The sequence below is a fragment of the Camelus dromedarius genome, chromosome 13 (genome assembly GCF_036321535.1).
Source record: "Camelus dromedarius isolate mCamDro1 chromosome 13, mCamDro1.pat, whole genome shotgun sequence".
NCBI lineage: Eukaryota > Metazoa > Chordata > Mammalia > Artiodactyla > Camelidae > Camelus > Camelus dromedarius.
In genome coordinates, this window is record NC_087448.1 from 70,603,973 (window position 1) to 70,619,984 (window position 16,012).

General features: G+C 39.3%; 1 protein-coding gene across 2 annotated transcripts in view; it reads left to right on the forward strand.

Moving 5' to 3' along the window:
• Positions 1-7,950: 7,950 nt before the first annotated feature.
• Positions 7,951-16,012, forward strand: part of PSPC1 (paraspeckle component 1) — a 53,030-nt gene continuing 44,968 nt past the window's right edge. For both annotated transcript variants that reach the window (XM_031465676.2, XM_064493302.1), the window contains exons 1-2: positions 7,951-8,464; positions 12,949-13,250. In XM_031465676.2, coding sequence (XP_031321536.2) covers positions 8,108-8,464; positions 12,949-13,250 — 659 coding nt within the window. In that variant the 5' untranslated portion in view covers positions 7,951-8,107. The remainder of the gene's footprint in view (positions 8,465-12,948; positions 13,251-16,012) is intronic.

Sequence of the window (16,012 nt, forward strand, 5' to 3'; positions counted from 1 at the left end):
ATAAATATATTAAGTTAACCTTTAGCTATTGTGACTTTTTTTTCTTTTCTGAAGGAGAAAATACTCTATTGAAAATTAAGGCTCTCAACTTTTTCAAATGGTTAATCAGTGTTCCCTTCACCATGTAATTCTTTTTATAACCATTTTGTTTTCTGACAACTGGATCATTTCAGTGTTTCAGACTTGGGTCTGAATGAGGCTCTGGGGTGTTTCCAAAAATCCAGACTGTTCCAGAGTGTATCACAGGTTCTGAAGTTCCTTTGCAAACTGTTCATGTGCCCACTATTCCATTAACACTTACCAGTTAATTGAATGACAGGTTTGTTATGTAATCATGTTAGATAGACCTGGACTCCTGAGTGTTGCTGGTGGATGTAACCAGTGTCCAGGTTCTTGTCTCGTCGCAGAAAGAGTTCAGAGATGAGACAGGGAGGTCGAGAAAGTAAAGTGGGGACTTACTAAGAGGTAGCTAGTACACTCAGGGAGAGAGCAGGCAGGCTCAGATGAGCATCTGTGCTGAGTTTCTTTGGCAAGTTGGTCACACAGGGTGTAAAAATTAATAGGTGGAATATTCATTCGGGAGGGAAGGGTTTGGGGTCATATTCCCTGATTTTCATCCCAACTCCACCCTCCCAAAGGGAGGAGTGATTTTTGTCTTTATTTGGTCTGGATGGGAAGTGTCATGGCGTTGGTGCATGATGGGTACTTCTAATCTGCAAGGCTAATTTTATTGTAATGAGGGCATAATGAGCAAAAGGTTACATTCGGACCCTGGAGATCCCTGCCTATTTCCACCTTCTTTTCTGTCGACCTCCAGGCCACTCATCACCTCAAAAGGTGTGACCACTTACCAGCCCAGAGCTTCCTGCTTTTCTTTCTCTGCCCATGGACCCCTGGTGCTTACATGATGTGTGGTTTCCTGCATTTGGCTCTTGCCCCTCCTTCCTGCCCAATTCCTGCCATTTGGTCTGCATCCCCCTTTCTCTGCTCATATCTAGCTATAGTCTGCTCTAACATGAGCAAACTAACCAGTGGCCACTTAAGATATTTTGGAAAAAAGGTCAAATTTATCCATTGAGAAAACAAAGTTAGATTCTCACCTTTAAATTCTTTGATTTCTTCAACACTGCATGGCACACCATGAACTCTTCATGTAATAATGAGTTAAATGTGAAAAATTCAAAAGATGTAAGTGTTGGATTTATGTGTTCACTGTAAATTTCTTCCAACCTTTTGGTTATGAAATTTTTCATAATGAAATGTTGAAGGAAAAGTCAACTGTAAATTCAGAAGATAATAAAAGTAAATAACTCCAGGCAGCGGCATCATTTAGGATTTTTTCCCACTTATTTTGCTTTTTTTTTTAAACATTGAAAAATTAGTATGTGCTGCCTGTAGAGAAGGAAGGGAGAAAGCACGGAGAAGGGCAGGTCCTGTCTACATCCCCCAACTCCCCTGCTGCAGGCTGTATCCTCGATGATCCGAACAGCCCAGGGTTTGTTTCCATCATATTAATTTTACTGAGAAAAGGCATTAGAAAAAAACAATCTCCTACAAATTTAATATCAAAAATTAGGAAAGACAATTCAGAATAACAGTCCTCAAGAAATGGCAATTTATTGGTTTTGTCATCTCACAGGGCACAATTGAAAATTTTTTCATAAACCTCAGATTTTCAAAATTGCTGCCTTGAAGGTTCATGACACTGAGCCATCCTCTCCGTGTGGCTCCCTCCCCCCTCCCCTGCGCAGTGCTGAGAGCCAGGAGCAGTTGCTAACAGCCCTTGTACGTACAAGTCACAGTTTGTTGCTGAGTAAGTAACTGAAGTAAAGAGCTCCTTCAAGTTCAGTGGAAGGAATAATGTTGATTTTAGGTCATACCATTTCTGCTTCAAAGCTTTGAAGTTCCCCATTGTTTTCAGTTTTTTGTTTGTTTTGAGTAAAGGTAGATTTATCTAGAGAGATACAGACTGCATAGAGTGTAAAGCAAGAGAAAGGCAAGGAAAGAGGTGTAGGATTGGGTGCTCAGGTTAAAGTAAAGTGGGTACACACGCCACAGAGTGCGGGCTGTCTCCGAAGGTGGGGGGAGCAAAGAAGGGCCCCTTGTTTTCAGTTTAAGGCTCCAACTCCCTGGCAAGATTGATAGATGCAGTCATCAGTGGCAGACAAAAGGGAAGGGTTGTAGGTAAAGTCAACCTCAAGCACAGACCCTTAGAACGGAAATAGTCCTCCGTAATGTGGAATTACAAAGTGTGACCCTGTTAGGATGAAATTGAGAATTTGAGAATTTAACTCAAGCTAAAAGAAAAATCTGAGCCAAGTCTTTGTTGTTGAGAAAGTGTGAAGTTAGTTTGGGGAAATGATGGTGTAATATTGTGGAAAATAGAGGTTTTCAACAACAACAGATCATGGCTTGTTGTTTTTCAGGCAGTGGTGATTTTAAACACGAAAAGTAGATGATGAATCAATGCCCTGGAAGTCACATCTGGAGGGAAGATGTGCTCCTACAGGTTAATAAAGCAGGGGAACCTAAGACCTGGGAAATGGGACTAACACCTAATTCACATGGGTGTTAAGCCTTCGTAAGTCACGTGCTTTGAAACTAATAAAATTGTAAACCTCCAGTGTCATCAAAGCGAACTCAGTCCATCCGCCAGCCCGAGGCACAGCAGTCAATCTACTGACCCCTGGTGTGAAGGGAAGTCCAGCGTTAATTTGCAAGGTGCCATGCAAGAACAGGCAGCCAGCTCAAAGGACCCAAATTCCCAGATGGCCTACTTGCATGGGTTTTTAAAGACTAAAATTAAGGGTAAAATTAAGGCTGTGATCAGCCCATTGTTCTTCTGATTGGTTGGGTCTAAAGCAACAAAGGTATTTCTGACATCCTGGTCATCATTCTTCTGGCTCCAGTTTGGGCCTCTGAGTAGGTTAAGCAGTTTCCATCTGGTGGGGTCCTGTTTTCTGTAAAGCAACTCAAGGATATGCAGCAGATTGTTACCTGTGTCTCTGGAGGAGGAGTGGGAGTTTCTCCGACCCTTACGGCTGAACTGTTGTTCAAGCTGTTATTGTTTCTGTATTTTCTCATTTCTCTGGTTATTAACTGCTTGAGTCTGCACTTTGGAACTTGGGGAAGGCCTAGGAGATTAAAGCTTTTTCTACAAACAAAAAGATGGGGATCCTGGAGAGGCTCATACTCAGGAAGGCCCACCCCACAGGTCCTGCTCCTTTTGACTAGTAAAACCGATCAAGGGATCAAAAAAGAGAAAAATAACCAATATCAAGAATCACTGGAGAGCCTGTGGACATTAAAAACATAAGGAGGTATTATGATCAGATTAGTTCAAAGAATTTGACGAATTTGATGTAATAAAGTACTCACTTGAGAAACAACTTATCAAATCTGTCCCAAGAAAAAAGAGAAAATCTGCACAGGCCTGTGTCTGTTGAAGATACTGACTCTGAAATTACAGGCCTTTCCACAGAGAGAAGCAGAGGCGGCTCGGAACCCTTCTCTGGTGAGATCTTCCTCGAGGAGGAGACAGCACCGACCCTGAGTATGCATTCCCAGAGCACAGAAGGAAAGGGCATTTCCCAGCCTGCTGTGTGCGACCAAAAACATTCTGACCAGGATGTTGAATAAATACCAAATAAACGACGAAAACCTTACAAGAATAATGCAAGAAAGAAAAATTACAGGGCATTCTCTCTCATGAACATAACTAAAATCCTAATCAAAATATTAGGAATTGATTATAATAATAAAAGGGATGATACATCATACCTATGGTTATTTCAAGAATAAAAGGCTTGTTTAATATCTGAAATCAATTGGTATAATTTACCCCATTAACAAAGTAAAAGAAGAAAAAGTTACAAACATCTCAGTAGAAGAAAAGCATTTGATCAAACTCAACAACTACTAACAAAACTCAGCAAGCTAAGAATAGAGGGAACTATTGGGAAAAAGGGAATCCACAAAACCCTACAGTTAATTAAGATCATACTTAAGAGTTAAATACACTTTTCTCCCTGAGTTTAAGAACAAAAACAAAGAGTCACTATTATCAGTTCTGCTCAACATTGCTTGAGGTTCTAGTCAGTTTAATAGGGCGAGAGAAACGGTACAAAGATTGGAAAAGGAGAGAATAAAACCATCATTTGCATTTGACATGTCTATAAACAGAGAAAGAGAATTATAGCAAACTATTAGAATTAATTAGATAATTTAAGAAGGAAGTTAGATGCAAGGCTAGTATATTTTTAAAAATTAATTGTATTTCTATGTATTAGGAATAAACAATTAGAAAATGAAGTTAAATGCTGTTTACAACAGTACAAAAAAGTCAAACAGGAGTGATCTAGTAACAGAGATGTACAATCTCTACACAGTAGCCTATAAAACATTAATGAAAACCTGGATTGGAAGACTTGATATGAACATAAAGCTGTCAGCTTTCCCAACATTGATCTAGAGTCCACCCAATCCCAGTCAAAATCTCATCTTGTCTTTTTGTGTGTGGTGGAAATTGACAAACTGATTTTTTTTTTTTTGACAAACTGATTTTAAAGATAGGAAATGCAAGATCTTAGAATTAAAGTTCAAACATTCTTGAAACAAATGTGGAGGATCTATCTTACCCTGCCCCATCAAAATGTATTCTAAAACTGCAGTCAAGTCTGACATCATTGCAAAGATGGTCAAATAGATCCATAAGTAGAGTAGAAACAAAACTACACATATTTAATCACCGGTTTACAACAAAGGCACTATTGCAATTCAGTGATGAAAGGATGGTCTTGTCAATAAACAGTGCTGGGTAAATTGGATCTCCATATGAAAACGGGAACCTTGACCTGTCTTACACCATGCAGAAAAACGTATTTGAGATTGATCATAGACTTACACGTGAAAAATTAAGCAATAAAACTTCTATAAGAAAACATAGCAAAATATTTTTATGACCTTGGGAGAGGCAAGAATTTCTAAAGCAGTGCCCAAAATGTAACCATAAAAATTTTAAATAGTTTGGCAGGGGGAAGGGTGTAGTTCAGTGGTAGAGTGCGTGCTTAGCATGCAGGAGGTCCTCGGTTCAATCCCACTACCTCTCTTAAAATAAATATATTAAAAAACCTAGTTACTTGCCCCCCCCCAATTTTTTTAAAAAGGAACAAAGAACAAGGGCAACAAGTGGAAAATGGTAACAAATATGGTAGATAATAATCCAACTACATCAGTAATCACTTTGAACATCATTAATCTAAATGCACCAATTAAAAGGCAGAGATTGTCAGGGTGGATCAAAAAACAACCCAATTCATCATTGTGTATAAGAAACACACTTTAAATATAAAGGCACATATATATTAACAGTAAATAGGTGGAGAAAGATATTCAATAATATATTAATCAAAAGAAAGAAGGATCAGCATTATTAATTTCAGACCCAGCAGACTCCAAAGGAAGGAAAATTACCAGTGATAAAGAAGAGCATTCCATAATTTGGAAGGGTCAGTTCTCCAAGAAGACATTAGTCTTTAATGTGTATGTGCCCAACAACAGAGCATCAAGCTACAAGATGCAAAAACAGATAGAATTGAAGAAGAAAAAAAAAAAGGATGACTCCATTATTACGGTTGGAGACTTCAAAACACTTATCAGAAATAAACAGATCCAGCAGGCAGATAAAGTAAGGACATAGTTGAACTCAAGAACATCATCACTCAAATGGATATAATTGACATCAACAGACCACTTCATCCAGCAACAGCAGACTACACAGTCTTCTCAAGATCACATGAATCAATCATCAAACTGGAGCACATTCTGGGTCATGAAATATATCTTACAAATTTAAAGAATAGAAATTATACAATATCTCCTTGACCACCATGGCATCAATGTAGAAATCAATAACAGAACAATAACAGAAAATCTAGACAACTCTTGTTTCCTTTCTTTCTTGAGTAAAGAAATAGCAGCTAAAGGACAACATGTGGTTTAGGAAGTTTTTTTTCTTTCTTTCTTTTTACCCCAAGATGAAAGCTTTATCAACAGTTCCTTTTGCTGGTGGGAATAGTTCAGTACAGATCAAGTAACTGATCACTTGGGAAGGGGATTGGGTAACCGCAGAAGCAAAGTACTTGGAAAGGTTCCATCCAGTGGTTTGGCCTCAGAGGGGATCTTTTGACAATTCATTTATGGTAACAGGAAAGAAAGCAGTGCGTGTGGCCACATACGGAATGAAGTTGGTAGATATGGTGCTGATAGAAGGAGGCGATTTTATTCTGATTATGTCTTTGTCTTCAGTGAAATTAATAAAAGTTGACAATATCAGCTATGAGTGAGGGGGGGAGGAGTGTTGGTCTGAGGATAGAGAAAATAGTCTGAAATTATATAGGAAATTAGGCAAGAGAAATAACTAGGGGCTGAAGTCCTACCGATATTTGTGATCAAAATTTTAGAGTGGTAAGATAGTTACTATAGGGGGATAGCAAGGGGTAAAAGAGGGGGCGAGGGGAAGAGAAAGTCTATGTTGGCATGAGATTTTTGAAGTTGGCATTTTCTGTCCAAGTGGAGGGGAAATGGTCTCCAAGTTGCCAGAGATCACAGAGAATGTCATCTTCAAGTCTGGTGACACATGGTATGGAGGAAATAAACATATCCCCTCCTTGAAATAACTGCAGGGGAAGCAGTCTCCAAGGAAAACCATGTTCCAGTTAAAGCAGGAAAGTGAAGGGGTATTCAGAGAAAAAAATAAAAATAAGGGATTTTGCTGATGACAGAGTGAGTTTCCAAACACTCTGTAGAAGGCTTTGGCACAACTGAGAGGGGTGAGGGGAATCGGGTCAGATTGGGGAACTGACAGAGATGTGCAGGGATTAGAGTTTGGGTGATTAGAATTTGAGGTAAATAGGGATTAGTTCTGATGGTGTTTCATTTTTATTCTTTTGGATAGTTATATATTTTTTGAAAGTGTAATCTAAATACAGTAACGTTGACCCTTTTAGTGCATGGGTCTGCCTATTTTGACATATACATACAATTGTTGTAGTCACCACCACAATCAAGATAGACTTTTATCTTGCCAAAAATTTCCCTGTATCTTAACTTAGTCGGCCCCTCCCTACTTCCCAGCTCCTGGCAACCACTGATCTGTGTTGTGACTAGTTTCCAGAATGTCATGTATTCAGTGTGCAGCCTTTGAGTCACATTGTTGCTTCTATCAGTAGTTTATTTCTTTTTATTGTTGAATATATTCTATTATATGAATGTATCACTATTAATCCATTCACCAGTCGGACACTGGGTTGTTTTAGTTTTCACTGATTACAAATAAAGCCCCTATAAATATTTGCATCCAGGGTTCCGTGTAAACACGTTTTCATGTCACTTGGTTAAATAACAATGGGATTGTAGCTCTTAAGTGAGCATTTAGGAGAAACTGCTGAATCGTGTTGTCAAGTGACTGAATTCATTTAACACTCAGGAGTTCACAGCCTGGTTGTACTACTTTCATTGACAATTCCATGGAGTCCCTCTCTAAGGTGAATAATCAACATCACAATTACTTTATAGAATTGCATTTTTCATTAGGAAATATAATAAAAACCTTGCTCTTGCAATGGTCAGAAATGTGTCTTCACTTGTTTCAATTACTGGGAAACACTTCGTTATTCAGTGCTGTGTGTTGAGGATTGAACTGGACGTTCAAGAGATTCCGGCTGCTCCCCATCACTGCATCTTCACGCACTGGGCAACGTGCCCATCCCCGGCAATCACAACCTGCAGGAACCCGCCAGACTCCGCGCCCAGAGGAGGCTGGGAACGCGGACGCGCCAACGCCGCGCATGCGCGCGCCCCAGGGCGCCGTTGGCGCCGGAGTGCGCAGGCGCGCCGACTCCGGCGCGGCCTCAGCGGGGGCGGGGCGTGCGCGGCGTCTCTTCGCGACCGCGGCGGTGGCGGCGCCATCTTGGGCGTGCGGCCGGGGCGTGAGTGCGGCTGGGGTTTGGCTGCGTCCCCGTCCGTGTCCTTCGCGACCCCGTTTCCGCGGGCGGACTCAGAGACGCACATCGAGCTCTAGGGCTGAGTCCGGAGGGCACGCGCCGCGATGATGCTGAGAGGAAACCTGAAGCAAGTGCGCATCGAGAAGAACCCGGCGCGCCTCCGTGCTCTGGAGTCGGCGGCCGGCGAGGGCGAGCCGGCGGCCATGGCGCTCGCGCTGCCCGGGGAGCCGCCCGCGCCCGCGCCCGCCGAGGACCGGCCGGCTGAGGAGGGGGGCTTCACTATCGACATCAAGAGCTTCCTCAAGCCGGGCGAGAAGACGTACACGCAGCGTTGCCGCCTCTTCGTGGGCAACCTGCCCACCGACATCACCGAGGACGACTTCAAGCGGCTGTTCGAGCGCTACGGCGAGCCCAGCGAGGTGTTCATCAACCGCGACCGCGGCTTCGGCTTCATCCGGCTGGTGAGCGGCGCGGGCGGGCGGGCGGGGGTCGCGGGTCCACTGCCCCCGGCGCCCCTCTCTCCCCACCGCCTGGGCGCGGGGGCGTCGTGCCGCTCGTGAGGGGCTTTCCACAAGGGGCCGTCTCCTGTTTTTGTCTGTAGCTTTGAATACTAGGAGAGCACGGGCTTTGCCCCTTTTCATCTAAATCTTAATACGTTTTCCAATACCACGCAGAAGTCGTGCCTCTCTCACGTTAAAAAAAACATTGAACAGTGAGGCTTCACACTGACAGGACCAGATACATGCTTTATTGGGTTTTCCTGTGTGCTTGGTGAATCCCTTCAGTGTCAGTTACACAGCGTTGTTGTAATTCGTATTTACGTGCTGGACTTTTTTTTTCTGAACAAAATCGTCTTTCTTGGAGACCTTTGTATATAAATAAGAGGTTTGTGTGTGTGTTGCCTTTCTAGTTTGACCCTTAAGTTTTATGTTCACTGTAGTTTGCGGAGGCTCTCTTTTTGGAACTTTAACTTTCAAAAGCACATGATTGAGTGGACAAGGCAAAATTTTATATGTAGTGAAAACTGATTGTAATTAAATGACACTGCTTTTAGGGAGTGCATTTGGAGATCTAAATGGTTTCAAGAGAAGGGTTAGAGATTTCCTTAAAATTCGAGTTTAATAACCGGCATTTGAACACGAAATTATAAGCGCATTTAATTATCTTTTGCACATCAGAAAAGAAGCCTGTCACTTGATTAAAATTGTCTTTAATATAAATCCAAATCTTATCTTAAAATAAAGGAAGTTAGGTTTCTACAATTAAGTATTACAGGAAACTTTTGGTTAAATACTGAAGAGGTGATATTTAACATTTTCATAGTCTTGAGCCTCTGGCACCATCTTGGTCTGTTCTGAAGCAGAGGAAGAATGGTAGGGCTGCATTTCTTTGTTTCTCTAACCTTTCACTTAAAAATAAGCCAATAAATGTATTTTTGACATGGAAAAATCTTTTTTCTTCCTGTCTTTAAAGTTGCTAAAAATCCTTCCTTTAGTGTACTTGGACTGTCCAATAGAACTTTCTGCAGTGATGGAAATGCTGTGTATCTGCGCTGTCCAGTGTAATAGCTGCTAGCCATATGGGAGCGTTCACCACTTGAAATGTGGCTATTGTTGTCGAGGAGTTGAATTTTAAATTTTATTTATTCTTAATTTAGATATTGGACAGCACAGCTCCTCACTATTAAAAAATTTTTTTTATGGGATTATAAAATGGAGAGGTGAGAAGGGCTACTTATGTCTTCTCCTTTGGGATATGCTCCTCCAAACCCATCACTCTAAAGTTTTGTGTAGGAATGTTGAAGATTTGCCAGTCAGAAATAAGAATTTAGTTTTCCAAATTTGACTTCGTGGATAACTTTACTGTTTAGTCTGAGCTCTGTGATTAACAGGTTAATCTAAAAGCTTTAAATGTTTCTGAGGTATCATTTATTTTTTTCTACTTGGAAAATCACAAAGCACATACCTGATCTGAATATAGATAATGGTATGGAGGCTGCAGTGTGTGGTGATGGTGTAGTGTCTCTAAAATAGTGATGTAATTTTATCTGATTTATATTTTTAGGAATACTTTTTACTTGTTCAGTAATTAAAGTTTAAAATGCAAGTAAATTTTCTTAGAAATTTATTTCCAGTTATTTGTAGTTTTCCAGTTAATTGATGAGGTGAGACCACATTTTTGAAATGGTGTAGGGTCAGTGCTGCTGCCTGTAATGTTGCGGAAAAGAATTTAAGTGGCAGCTACTCTTGAGGTTCTAACCCATGTTGTGAGTCTCTGGTACATGAAGGATGGAATAGAGTGTGTGTGTAATGTGGACACTTTTTGTGTAATTTTAGACCCCGATGCTTTTTAGTTTTTGAGTGATTACTGACAATTTAAATTGAGTAAATTAACTAAAAAGTTGTAGTGCATTTTAAAGCAAGTTTAATGTAGTGGAAACTGTTGTTGATTTGACCTGAGCTTGACTTTTACTTTTATTTTCCCCTACTTTTAGCTTTAGTAAGTGAGATTTCTGGAACAGTGATTTCACGAAAGTGTGGTCCCTGTCCAGTAGCTTCAGATCTCTTCCAAGCAGAAGGCCACTTAAATTATTTCCTTTACCATTCATGTTAGCAGTGCTGACCCTGTACCATCTCAAGAATTGTCTCACCTCATCAGTTAACTTGGAGTTTGTTAGAAATGGAAAATCTAGGGCCCCGCCCTGATCTGTATCTGAAAATTTGAGGTTGGGGCCCAGCAATTTTGGGATTTAACCAGCCCTGCATGTTATTCTGATGCTTGCTAAAGTTTGAGAACTATTGTTCTAATTAAAGAATTAAAAGTCAACTGAATTTACTTCTGTTTAGTCACTGGGGATTAAACCCCCTCTCCTCATGCTTTTTATTTTTAATTATGAAGTGAGATATGCTTCTTACAGAATGTTCAAATATTAGGGAAGACAGAGAAGGTACTTAATTTGTCCTGCCTAGCATTTAATTTGAAGTCATCTTTTATTTCAGGGATGTTCTCTCTCTCCTTTTTTTAAGGGATGTTCTCTTAATTACAATTTTAACGTTAGTGAAAGATTTTTCCTCCCTTACTGTATTTACTAAACGTGATCACTGTTAAACATTGTGTAATTTTTCCATAAAATTTATATCATACTATACACATTGTATTGTGCTTTCAGTATTTCAGTTTTTCGTTTAGAATATCTTTGACTTCTTTTCATGTCATTATTTTCTTTTTAATGACCGCATTGTATTTCACAGTATGTTTTCAACTTTATTTTTTGTTTGGTGCGCACACACACACACACACACACCCACCACTCTACCACTGAGATATACCCTCCCCACTATTTCACAGTAAGAATGTACTGTATGCTACTTAATCAGCTTTATTGATTGTCTTGGAAGATATTTTCATTTTGAATCACTGGATTTCCTTATATTTATTAACTTAGTACTTTTGCAGTAGGGGAATTTTGACCATTAGTGTACTAGAAGAGAAAAGATCATGTGCTTTGAAAAGAGCCTTTGGAAAAGGTCCAGTGGAAATTGTTAGACCCTAGTTCAAGCAGTCTCTCATCTTGGGGTAGTCACTTTAGTTTCTTGTTTGTTTTTGCATTCTTTTCAGTTAAGAACCTGTAGTTGTACGTTTTATGCAGAGTGATGCAGGCATACCAGCTGCAAGGTGAGATATATGGTGTATTGGTGGAAATTGTGAATTCTGTAGATTTAAGTCAGCATTTGTCGGTGATCTTGGGCAAGTTACTTCAACCTCTCTAGGCCTGTTTCCTTATATACGAAGTGAAGATAGTAACAAAACCCACTTAATAATTATTGGTGAGGATAATGAAAGGTAATGTATACACACGCGGAGCCAGGCGCGGGGAGAGACAGAGATATTATGTAGTAACCATTTGATAAAAGTTATCTTATTGTCCTTATTCTGGGGTATGAAGTAAAGAAATCTTGGGTTCATTTCAAATACATTATTTTAATTGACTTTACAGTTACTTCAGTACACATATGGAGCACTGATTGTCAATTGAAGTAGTTTTGCTTCCCAGGGGACATTTGGCAATGTCTGGAGACATTTTTGGTTGTAAAAACTGGAGGTTCTCCTGCCATAAATATCCTTCGTTGTGTGTGTGTGTGTGTGTTTTGACATAACATCCTGTAATGCACAGAACAGCTCCCCCACAAGAATTATCTTGCCCATAATATCGCTAGTGTTGAGGTTGGGAAACCCTCATATAGAACCATTTAAAACCATTAAAAGTATAAACTTTGATAAAGGATTATGGCATTGAAAATACCTGACAGCATAAACATTTTATTTGGCCCAAAGAGTATTAAAAATTTAATTCTCTGCCAATAGTAAAAAATTATTTGAGGTAATATAAAAATGGAGATTTCTTGTTTCCCCTGAAAAAAACAAGATCTATGACATTGTGACTATATCTGAATCTGAACAGGAGGTTCTCTCTAGAAACACTTTCCACTTTTATTTTTTTTAACTATTTTTAGTGGGGATAGATAATTAGGTTTACTTATTTTTGGAGGATGTACTGGGGATTGAGCCCAGGACCTTGTGTATGCCAAGCATGCTCTCTAACACTTGAGTTGTACCCTCCCCCAATGTATTTCTTTTAATACAAGTAGATTTACAAAAGATGTTGTTTTGCATATTTAATAGCTATAATTTGTTTATGCGCAGATAATCTTTAAGAGATGACTATTAACAGGGCATTGGGATTGGAACTGTCTGCTTAAAATGTTTAAATTACTTATCTTTGAATAATTAATAAAATGCCTATGATACCATAATTGATAGACAAAAACAAGGTGACTATCAGCCATTTCCTAGAGCTACCCACCTCTTCTTAGAAACAGATTATTATTTAAAGGCTTTTGTGGTACTGTCATTTTTAAAAAGTGATTTTTTTCCTTCTAAAAAGGAATCCAGAACACTGGCTGAGATTGCAAAAGCAGAGCTGGATGGCACCATTTTGAAGAGCAGACCTCTGCGAATTCGTTTTGCTACACATGGAGCAGCCCTGACTGTCAAGAACCTTTCTCCAGTTGTTTCCAATGAGCTTCTAGAGCAAGCATTTTCCCAGTTTGGTCCAGTAGAGAAAGCTGTTGTGGTTGTGGATGATCGTGGTAGAGCTACGGGGAAAGGTTTTGTAGAATTTGCAGCAAAACCTCCTGCACGGAAGGCTCTGGAAAGATGTGGGGATGGAGCATTCTTGCTAACAACGTAAGTTGAAACATCTTGTTCTTCTATGCAGTGATGATAGGCTTGTCTGTGTTCAGATTTCTGCCTTTCCTTCTAGTTCATACATTGTCTTGGCATATGGGAAGTAGGTAAGTAAATACTCAGTGACTACAAATAGGGTATATTTGTGTCTTTCTAGGTGCTACAGTCATACTGTATTCACACTTTACTGGATGGATTCGTATTTGAATCTCAGGAATGTTTCTTATGATTTTCATTCAACTTACTGAACATCTGTATGTAAAGCAAAATGTTATATCTAAATAACGAATGAATGACATTTTAATCAACTTTGAGGTGTAATTTACATGTTAAAGTGTACCCACTTTTTATTTTTTTATTTTTGGGTGGGGAAGATAGTTAGTCTTTTATTTACTTATTTTAATGGAGGTACTGGAAATTGAACACACAACCTTGTGCATGCTAAGCACATGCTCTACCACTGAGCTATACCCTCCAATGTTAGAATTTTTTTAAAAAAATTTTTAGGGGGTAGGTAATTAGGTTTATTTATTTAATGGAGGTATTGGGGATTGAATCCAGGACCTTATGCATGCTAAGCACATGCTCTACCACTGAGCTATACCCTCCCCCAATGACCCCAATTTTAAATGTAGAGCTCAATGAATTTTAAAAAGTGTTTGTGTGTAGTCATGTAACCTACCACCACAATCAAGATGTAGAGCATTCTCATCATACAGCAGAAGTTCCTTTGTGCCTTTTTGCAGTTAGTTCCCATGTGGACAGTGATTGATCTTTCTGTTGCTAAAATTACTTTTGTCTTTTCTAGTATTTCATATAAATGAAATTATATAGTGTGTACTCTTTTGTGTCTAATTTAGTTAACAGTGTTTTTGAGATTTCATTGATACCACTCTATCAGTATTTCGTTCCGTTTTATGGCTGAGTTACAACTTTGTGGGTGGATGTTCATGTTGCTTTTGACTATTGGCTATTGTAAATAAACATTTATGAACCTTTGTGTACAAGGCTTCTTGTGAACGTGATGGTTTCATGTGGCTTGGGTAGTATTTAGGAGTAAATGGCTGTATGTTCAACTTTATGAGAAACTGCCAAATTGTATTCCAAAATGTTTATACCGGTTTACATTCCTACCAGCAATGAATGAGAGAATTGTAGTTGATCATGTCCTCACCAACACTTGTTACTGGTAGTCTTTTAGATATTCTAGTGAGTGTGGTGGTGTCACATTGTTTAAATTTTATTTTCCTAATTCCAGTGATGAACATCTTTTCATGTGCTTTTGGCTATTTTTATGTCTTGTGAAGTGTCTTGTGACATTTTTCGCCTGTTTTGTAATTGAGTGGTTTGTTTTACATTATTAGCAAATCTAGGTACTGGTCTGTTTTAAGACTGTTTCTCCCAGTCTGTGGCTTACTTTTTATTATTTTTTTCCCATAAAGTATTTGAAATTTATTACAAGGACGAGCTCCAACATAGGAGATATTAGAGAATAGGCTCTCGGTAATTGAGGGTCCCAGGGTGCAGGCCTCTTTAATTTTCTTAATAGTGTTCTTGAAAGACCAGAAATTTTGATATTTTCTGAAGTCCAGTTTTTCAGCTTTTTTCTTTCATGGCTCTTTTTGAATCTTTATATGAAATCTTCCCTTTTTCTAAGGTAGCAAATCTTTTCTCATGTTTTCCTTGAGAAATTTTATAGTTTTTTGATTTATTGTTTTTGTTTTGTTTTTGCGGGGGAGGTGATTAGGTTTATTTATTTTTTAATGGAGGTACTGGGGATTGAACCTAGGACCTCATGCATGCTAAGCAAGCACTCTACTAATTGAGCTATACCCTCCCCCCGATAGCTTTTTAATTGAAACCTGTGATCCATTTTGAGTATGATGTCAGGTAACAATTCATTTATTTAATACAGATATCCGGTTGTTCCAGCACTCTTAATTGAAAAGATTATGATTTCCCCTTTGCTGCCTTTTACCTTTATCAAAAAACTGGAAGAAAAATCTGCACTCTTTTCTGTTTCACTGATCAGGATGTCTTTTACACTAATACTATACTTTCTTAATTACTTTATCCTAAGCTTTGATGTCAGGTTGTATCATCCAACTTTATTCTTTTTTTCAAAATTCTTCTGGTTATTATCATTTCTTTGAATATCCTTACTGGTTTTAAAATCAGCTTGTCAATTAAAAAATTCTACCGGATGTGGGTTCTGTCCAGCAGAAAAGTCCCACCAAGATGAAATGAATTGCTTGAGATTCTGGAAAGTCGAGAGCTAGAAGGAATCGGGGACCAACTCCACAAGCCTCTCAAATACTCCCACATTTATTGTGTACAATCAAAGGAAAAATCACCAACAGTTGTGTAATGGAATGCAGGAACTTAGGAAAAGACAGGATGAGATAGAGATTGTAGAATCCACAATGAGTAGAAATGAGTATAAAGGGTTAGTTTATCTTTAGGGAAGTCATGGCGAGAGGGGGACACGATACATTCTTTAGATATGTTAATTACAAAGCAGACCACCAGACCAGCCAGTTCCTTGTCTGGGGGATAATAGACTACCTGAACAGCAGGCACGCCCAGTGTTTATAGCTGAGGGCCTGGGTTGTTGCTTTGCAATGAGCAGAGTACTATCTACAACCTAACTGTGCAAGCAAGGCACTGTCTCTGCTTTTTACGGCTAGGAGACAGGAGTGCGGAGGGACGCACAGGGCCTGCTAGCAAAGCAGTTACTAAGCACATTTGTTCTTCTTAAAGGA